Below are 9,803 nucleotides of genomic sequence, written 5' to 3' on the forward strand. Positions count from 1 at the left end.
CGAACAGAAAATGACTTCCCTCTCGGTAAACTAATTTTTCCCATTGTCCATTATATCCCAGAATGTAATAAGAGACTGCTAATGTCATGGATAAACTGTGGGTTAATTATCACTAAAATCTATAGAGCTGTTGAGGCTCTATGGAACAATAACATACTCTATACCAGACTAGATTAACTCACAGACACGCTTGCGTCTGAGGGCCTCCATGTTGCTAACCTTGTATTTGTATTGAAATCTTTAGAATATCACATTTAACAACATTATCTATATTGTTGACAAAGTTAAAATGGGTTATCAACTTTAATTATCGAGACCCGGAGAGATATCATTCTTGTTCACAGGTACCAAGTTGAGAAGGAAGATAGCAACAGTAGGGGTAACAGAAGCACCTGTTGCAGCAACAGCAGAAGTAGCGGTAGGAACGGGAGCAGGTAACAGCAGCAGGCTACAGGAACAAGAAGACTTACCTGTCTTCGTCAGACGTGGCCAGCGGGTGTTCAGACTTGCCCACCAGGTAGCGGTTACTGCCTTCTTTCCACGCCGCTAGACACACCAGCTCCTCAGCTGTGAACACATCAACATCATCAGCATCATCAACACACTACATCATCAAAATCATCAACACACTACATCAACGGTCATGAGATCATCAACAGGAACAGCGGACCCTCTATTCCAAAGAATTGCTTTCTTTTAGATCTCTTTCTGCTTGCTGGTTAAAGCCGATACATTTATTATGGTGAAATATAAATAAATCTATTCATATTCAATCTATTTTAAAAGAGTTCAGTTGGAACAAGAGATATCTTTAAGGTTCAGCAACCTTTGCTTGGTCTCTGGTACAACTTGTTGTCTGAATGGGACATTTTTGGTACGTATGGTCCCTGTACCATGTTCTTAATTATCAAGTGTCATATTTCACACACACACACACACACACACACACACACACACACACACACACACACACACACACACACACACACACACACACACACACACACACACACACACTCACACACACACACAACTTGGGGAACAGGTTGTGGAAGCAAACTCTATTCATACTTTTAAAATAAGGTATGATAGGGAAATGGGACAGGAGTCATTGCTGTAAACAACCGATGGCTGGAAAGGCGGGATTCAAGAGCCAATGCTCGATCCTGCAAGCACAAATAGGTGAGTACACACACACACACACACACACACACACACACACTATATGTAAGCTGCAGATAGAACTAAGTGCAGCACAAGAGGAGATAAAAAGCCTAAAAACAGGCCCTCCTCAGACTCTGGCCCAGGGGACCAACCCCCAGGTGCCAGGAGATGTAGCAATGGCAGGGACCCCTACAATTGGCCCAACCTTTGCTGAAATGCTCAAGAGCCCAGGAGCAATGTCCACAGTCAAGGATGTTGTAATGAAAGCAGTAACCTCACAGGAGGCAGCTAGATGCACAAGCCAGCTAATGGAAAGGAAAAGAGCTGTAGTAGTGGTAGGTGTCGAGGAACAAGAGGGCTCCACAAGGGAGGAAACGAGGACTAAAGACAAAGCTGCAGTGGCAGGGATATTAAAGGAGATAGGAATGGAAGGGGCTGAACGAGACATAGAACAGTTTTTCCGGATTGGCCAGTACAACAGAGACAAAAAAAGATTGATCAAGGTAGTATTCAAGAGCGAGGACATCAAAGAGGACATTCTAGTAAGGAAGAACAAACTGAGGCATGCAAGGAACTACAAAGAGGTATATGTTCAGAGGGACATGACCAGAGACGAGATAGTAAGGGCAGCAGATGCAAGGAAAAGGCGCAAGGAGAGGGAAGAGAGCCAGGGAACCTCAGCCTCCAACCCAGCAATCCCAGAGGGGAGTGGGGAACCCCAATCCAGCAACCCAGGAACCCCAGGGGGGAATGCAACACCCCAGTCCACCACCCAATAGGGCCCTCTCTACCCCCCAGCACAAACCCTTCCTTGCCCCTGCATAATGCCCATCATGAAACCCAAATCCTCCCCCTCCCCTTACCCCAAGTAGCCCCTGCTTTCCCAACCCCTGGTCTTCTCCCTGCCCCAAGCAGGCCTGAGCAAGACCAAAGCCCTCTATCCCCCACTCCACCTCCCTCCAAACCCCTGTCAACTACACCGCAGGAGGGCGTGCCCTCTCCCCAAGCAATCCCTGCTCCCTCACCCCCAGGACTTCTTCCTGACCCAAGCAGGCCTGAGGAAGACCTAAGCCCTCCACCCCCCACCCCACCTCCCCCTGAACCCCTGGCAACTACCTCACAGGAGGAGGAGCCTACCCAAGTAGCAAGGACCATAGAACAACCTCCTACACTTGTAGGAAGTGTGGGTGAAATTGGATATAAGAAAGTGAGCTTCAAGGTAATGTACTCAAACATTGATGGGATTACCAATAAAGCAAGTGAACTGGCAGAAAGGGTGCAAGAAGAAAACCCTGATGTAATAGGACAAACAGAAACAAAATTGTCAGGAGTCATAACAGATGCTGTGTTTCCAAAGGACTACTATATAGTAAGGAAAGAGAGGGAAGGGAGAGGAGGTGGAGGAGTGGCCCTGCTGATAAGGAAGGACTGGAGTTTTGATGAGATGGAAATTCCGGGCTGTGACGGATTCAGAGATTACATAACAGGAACTATAACAATGGGTGGACCTAAGATAATAGTGACAGTCATTTACAACCCTCCCCTAAATGACAGAAGACCTAGACAGGAGTTTGATAGGAACAACATGGCAACTATTAATATAATAGAGAGAGCAGCTTCAGTTGCCTGCAGGAATGGCTCAAGACTCTTAATCATGGGTGATTTCAACCATGGAAAGATAGACTGGGAGAATGGGGACCCACATGGTGGTGCAGATACGTGGCGAGCTAAACTCTTGGAAGTGGCAACAAGGAATTTTCTGAGCCAGCATGTCAAGGAACCCACAAGAATGAGAGGCAATGATGAACCAGCTAGACTCGACTTAATATTCACCCTAAATGAGTCAGAAATAAGGGAAGTCAAAGTTGAAGCCCCCATAGGAATGAGTGACCACAGTGTACTGACCTTTGAGTACTTGGTGGAGGTAGGGATAACCTATCCAAGGATGGGAGTGGAGGGGAAAAGACTGAATTACCGAAGAGGAAAATATGACGAGATGAGGAACTTCCTAATGGGAATACCATGGGAAACAGAACTTAGAGACAAGAATGTGCAGGTCATGATGGATATTGTCACCCAAAAGTGCCAGGAAGCTGCAGACAGGTTTATCCCCGTCCAAAAGGAGAAAAACGAAAAACAACAGAAAAACCCATGGTTCAACCAGGAATGTAAGGTAGCGAAACAACTGAGTAAAAGAACATGGAGAAACTACAGAAATAACAGAACACCAGAGAGCAGGGAGAGGTACCAGAGGGCCAGAAATGAGTACATCAGAGTGAGGAGGGAAGCAGAGAGACAGTTTGAAAATGACATCGCGAGTAAAGGCAAGACCCAACCAAAGCTGCTCCACAGCCATATCAGGAGGAAAACAGCAGTGAAGGAACAAGTGATGAAGCTGCGGAAAGGGGAGAACAGATACACAGAGAATGACAAGGAGGTGTGTGAAGAACTCAACAAGAGATTCCAGGAGGTCTTCACAATAGAACAAGGAGAAGCCCCTGCACTAAATGAGGAGGCGGCAACCTTGGAAACCTTGGAGGAATTTGACCTCACCAGTGATGAGGTCAAAAGGTGTCTGCTGGAGCTAGATGTGACAAAGGCTGTTGGGCCTGATAGAATCTCACCATGGATACTAAAGGAAGGTGCAGAAGCACTAAGTGTGCCACTCTCTATGGTGTATAACAGGTCACTGGAAACAGGAGACTTACCAGAAAGTTGGAAGACAGCTAACGTGGTCCCAATATACAAAAAGGGTGACAGGCAAGAGGCACTGAATTACAGGCCAGTTTCCTTAACTTGTATACCATGCAAGGTGCTGGAGAAGATCGTGAGGAAAAGGCTCGTAGAGCATCTGGAGGGAAATAACTTTGTAACGCACCACCAACATGGGTTCAGAGATGGTAAATCGTGCCTCACAGGGTTAATAGAATTTTATGACCAGGCAACGAAAATTAGGCAGGAAAGAGAAGGGTGGGCCGACTGCATTTTCCTGGATTGCCAAAAAGCCTTCGACACAGTACCCCATAAAAGGCTGTTAAAAAAGTTGGAGCAACAGGCAGGAGTAAAAGGGAAGGTGCTCCAGTGGATAAGGGAGTTCTTAAGCAACAGGAAACAGCGAGTAACGGTGAGGGGGAAGACATCAGAGTGGCGAGATGTCACCAGCGGAGTCCCACAGGGCTCAGTACTTGGACCCATCCTGTTTCTAATATATGTGAACGATCTTCCAGAGGGTATAGACTCATTCCTCTCGATGTTTGCTGATGATGCAAAAATTATGAGAAGAATCAAGACGGATGAAGATAGACAGAGACTACAGGATGACCTGGATAAACTGGAGGAATGGTCTAGAAAATGGCTGCTGAAGTTCAACTCTGGAAAGTGTAAGGTGATGAAATTAGGCGAAGGGAGCAGGAGGCTGAACACAAGGTATCATCTGGGAGGGGAAATCCTGCAAGAATCAAATAGAGAGAAGGATCTGGGGGTTGATATCACACCGAACCTGTCCCCAGAGGCCCACATCAAAATAATATCATCAGCGGCATATGCTAGACTGGCCAACATAAGAACTGCCTTCAGAAACTTGTGTAAGGAATCTTTCAGAACCCTGTATACCACTTATGTAAGACCAATCCTGGAATATGCAGCTCCAGCCTGGAGTCCATACCTAGTTAAACACAAGACAAAGTTAGAGAAGATTCAGCGGTATGCCACCAGGCTCGTCCCGGAACTGAGAGGATTGAGCTACGAGGAAAGGCTAAAGGAGCTGAACCTCACATCCCTGGAAAACAGAAGAGTAAGGGGAGACATGATAACCACCTACAAAATTCTCAGGGGAATTGACAGGGTGGACAAAGACAAACTCTTCAGCACGGGTGGGACACGAACAAGGGGACACAGGTGGAAACTTAGTACCCAGATGAGCCACAGAGACGTTAGAAAGAATTTTTTCAGTGTCAGAGTAGTTAATAAATGGAATGCACTAGGAAGTGATGTGGTGGAGGCTGACTCCATACATAGTTTCAAATGTAGGTATGATAGAGCCCAGTAGGCTCAGGAATCTGTACACCAGTTGATTGACAGTTGAGAGGCGGGACCAAAGAGCCAAAGCTCAACCCCCGCAAGCACAATTAGGTGAGTACAATTAGGTGAGTACACACACACACACACACACACACACACACACACACACACAAACACACACACACACACACACACACACACACACACACACACACACACACACAAACACACACACACACACACACACACACACACACACACACACACACACACACACACACAAACACACACACAAACACACACACAAACACACACACACACACACACACACACACACACACACACACACACACACACACACACACACACACACACACACACACACACTTCTAACGAACCACCTGGAGTTCTATGATAAAGAAAACTAAGGCAGGACAGAGAACGTTGGGCAGACTGCATATTTCTTGGCTGCCAAGACACCTTTGACACAGAACTCCGCAAGAAATTGAGAGGCCGGCGGGAGTAAGTGAAATAGCACTAACTGAATTACCTAACAGACAGGAGTCAGACACTAACAGTGAGAGACGAGAAGTCGGACTGGCATAAGGTGACAGGTGGAGTACCTCAAGGATCGATGCTGGGACCCATACTATTTTTCATTTAGATTAATGACTAATCGACAGGAGTTGAGTTGTATATGTCGATGTTTGCAGACGATGCACAATTAATGAGACGAGGATTAAAAGATTCTCCAGAACGACTTATTAAAAGAGTTGGTTCAAGATATGGCTGCTGGATTTCAACACAAACAAATGTAAGGTGATGGAAATGGGAAGAAATCACAGGAGACCAAAGGCAGAGTACACAATGAAGGGAAACTACGTCCCTGTAATAACTAGAGAAATCCTAAACCTAACTCCGGAGGCTCATATAAACAGGATAACATCAGCAGCATACGCTACACTAGCAGAAGTCGGGGCATCATTCAGGAACACAAATAAGGAACCTTTAGATCGCTGTATATACAGCCTACGTGAGACCAGTTATAGAGTATGCAGCCACACCGTGGAACCCCCCATCTAAAAAGTCGAAAAGCTTCAAACGTTTGCAATGAGGCTCGTCCCAGAACTATGAGGGATGACGAATGAAGAGAGACTGAAGGAACTAAACCTGACGACGCTAGGGGGGAGATATGATAATGACGTATAAAATACTCATTGGGGATTGAGAGTGGAAGAAAAATAAATGTTCACAATCAGTACCACTAGACCAATCAATAATCCCCCTACATCAACATCAATAATCACTCTACATCATTAATCACTGGCCAACATCTGAACCTAAAATTACATCAATAATAAGGTGACAAGTTGATAATCATCAATAATCGCCAGATAATCATCAATAATCGCCAGATAATCATCAATAATCACCAGATAATAACCAAGTAATCACCAGATAATCATCAATAATCGCCAGATAATCATCAATAATCGCCAGATAATCATCAATAATCACCAGATAATAACCAAGTAATCACCAGATAATAACCAAGTAATCACCAGATAATCATCAATAATCACCAGATAATAACCAAGTAATCACCGGATAATAACCAAGTAATCACAAGATAATCATCAATAATCACCAGATATTCATCAATAATCACCAGATAATCATCAATAATCGCCAGATAATCATCAATAATCGCCAGATAATCATCAATAATCACCAGATAATAACCAAGTAATCACCAGATAATCATCAATAATCACCAGATAATAACCAAGTAATCATCAGGTAGTCTTAAGATAATCCACCTAGTAATTGCCAGGGATTTACCAGGTAATGAGCAGGTTATCACTAATAATCACCAGATAATCACAAGGTAATCACCAGATTATCCATCAATAATCACCAGCTAATCACCATAAAATCACCAGGTAATCACCAAATAATCAGCGAATAATCACCAGGTAATCATCAGCTAATCACCAGGTAATCACTAGATAATCACCATCTAATCAGCAGATAATCACCACTAATCACCAGATTTGTGGTGATAAGCACCAATAATCACCAAGACAATCACTAATAATTACCAGATAATCATCAATATAATCACTAATAATTACCAGATAATCATCAATAATCACCAGATAATTACCAACAATCAACAGGTAATCCCCAGCTAAACACCAGATAATCACCACTAATCATCAGATAACCACATATAATCACCATATAATCACCACTAATCATCAGATAATCACCAGACAATCACCACTAATCATCAGATAATCACCAATAATCACCAAATAATCACCGCTAATCACCAGATAATCACCAGCTAATCACCAAATAATCACCACTAATCACCAGATAATCACCACTAATCACCAGCTAATCACCAATAATCACCAGCTAATCACCACTAATCACCAAATAATCACCAATTAATCACCAAATAATCACCACTAATCACCAAATAATCACCCGCTAATCACCAATAATCACCAGATAATCACCACTAATCACCAAATAATCACCCGCTAATCACCAATAATCACCAGATAATCACCACTAATCACCAGATAATCACCAATAACCACCAGCTAATCACCAAATAATAACCAATTAATCACCAGCTAATCACCACTAATCATCAGATAATCACCAATAACCACCAGATAATCACCAATAATGATCACTAATCACCAGATAATCACCAATAACCACCAGATAATCACCAATAATGATCACTAATCACCAGATAATCACCAATAACCACCAGATAATCACCAATAATGATCACTAATCACCAGATAATCAACAATAACCACCACTAATCACCAACAATCACCAACTAAGGAACAGATGGAACAGAAAGTTAAGAGCCCCGGTGTACTCACTTGTACTCTCGGTTCCTTGTATATCGGGACATGCCTGGTACCGGAAGAGTATCCGCCAGTCCTCGGTGCAGGAGTCGACGGTGCTGAGCGGGTAGGTGCACTCAGCGTGGCCGCGGTTGTACGTGAAGGTGTAGGTGTAGGGGAAGGGGCACCGGACAGGTTCCGCAGACAGGCGGAACATGGAGTGGAGCTGCGCGTCGCCCGTCAGCAGGGAGCAGACGTACGCCAGGGAGTTGGTCTGGTCGCAGTATGCTGGTGGTGGGGAGATGGTTGTTAGTGGTGGTGGTTGATGGTGGTTGTTAGTGGTTGGGTGCCACAGTTATCTCTCAGTATAATTATATATAAATATAATTTGTGTGTAAAGTATATTGGTGGAGCAGTATGTTATAGTAGACAAGGAAGGGGGGGTAGTGGGAGGGTCAGCCCTAGTGCCTGTGGGGGAGTTACAGTGCCTGTGGGAGAGTTACAGTGCCTGTGGGGGAGTTACAGTGCCTGTGGGAGAGGCACAGTGCCTGTGGGAGAGTCACAGTGCCTGTGGGAGAGTCACAGTGCCTGTGGGAGAGTCACAGTGCCTCTGGGAGAGTCACAGTGCCTGTGGGGGAGTCACAGTGCCTGTGGGAGAGGCACAGTGCCTGTGGGAGAGTCACAGTGCCTGTGGGGGAGTCACAGTGCCTGTGGGAGAGGCACAGTGCCTGTGGGAGATTCACAGTGCCTGTGGGGGAGTCACAGTGCCTGTGGGAGAGGCACAGTGCCTGTGGGAGATTCACAGTGCCTGTGGGAGAGGCACAGTGCCTGTGGGAGATTCACAGTACCTCTGGGGGAGTCACAGTGCCTGTGGGAGAGTCACAGTGCCTGTGGGAGAGTCACAGTGCCTGTGGGAGAGGCACAGTGCCTCTGGGAGAGTCACAGTGCCTCTGGGAGAGTCACAGTGCCTGTGGGAGAGTCACAGTGCCTGTGGGAGAGTCACAGTGCCTCTGGGAGAGTCACAGTGCCTCTGGGAGAGTCACAGTGCCTCTGGGAGAGTCACAGTGCCTCTGGGAGAATCACAGTGCCTGTGGGAGAGTCACAGTGCCTCTGGGAGTCACAGTGCCTCTGGGAGAGTCACAGTGCCTGTGGGAGATTCACAGTGCCTGTGGGGGAGTCACAGTGCCTGTGGGAGAGGCACAGTGCCTGTGGGAGATTCACAGTGCCTGTGGGAGAGTCACAGTGCCTGTGGGGGAGTCACAGTGCCTGTGGGAGAGTCACAGTGCCTCTGGGAGAGTCACAGTGCCTGTGGGAGAGTCACAGTGCCAGGCGCCAGTCATGTCTCTCCCACTGAGCTTACAGTTAAATCCATGAGTGGTAAATCCATATGAATTAAATCCATTAAAGCTAAATCTATCAGGGGGGATAAATCTATCGCTGCAGGGATATTCGGCCCACACTTTACTACGATCTACGATAACTCAGTGCATAAAGTTATCACTACAAAGCCAGTTATCGTAAGTCACAAGGTGTGTTGACGGCGCTCTAGGCTTGATATCAAGTAATTTAAGAGCCTGAGTGTGAGTACACACACACACTTAGACGCTAGTGTGAGTACACACACACACTTAGACTCCAGTGTGAGTACACACACACTCAGACGCTAGTGTGAGTACACACACACTCAGACGCTAGTGTGAGTACACACACACTCAGACGCTAGTGTGAGTACACACACACTTA

At 45.7% G+C, this 9,803-nt stretch overlaps 1 protein-coding gene across 1 annotated transcript in view; it reads right to left on the bottom strand.

The window, feature by feature from the left end:
- Positions 1–353: 353 nt before the first annotated feature.
- LOC138353542 (uncharacterized) overlaps positions 354–9,803 on the bottom strand; it is a 310,043-nt gene continuing 300,593 nt past the window's right edge. The window contains exons 5-6 of the mRNA XM_069306704.1: positions 8,097–8,348; positions 354–567 (exon numbers count right to left, since the gene is read on the bottom strand). Of these exons, the coding sequence (XP_069162805.1) occupies positions 467–567; positions 8,097–8,348 (353 nt within the window). The 3' untranslated portion in view covers positions 354–466. The remainder of the gene's footprint in view (positions 568–8,096; positions 8,349–9,803) is intronic.

The sequence above is a fragment of the Procambarus clarkii genome, chromosome 58, assembly GCF_040958095.1.
Source record: "Procambarus clarkii isolate CNS0578487 chromosome 58, FALCON_Pclarkii_2.0, whole genome shotgun sequence".
NCBI classification, from domain to species: domain Eukaryota; kingdom Metazoa; phylum Arthropoda; class Malacostraca; order Decapoda; family Cambaridae; genus Procambarus; species Procambarus clarkii.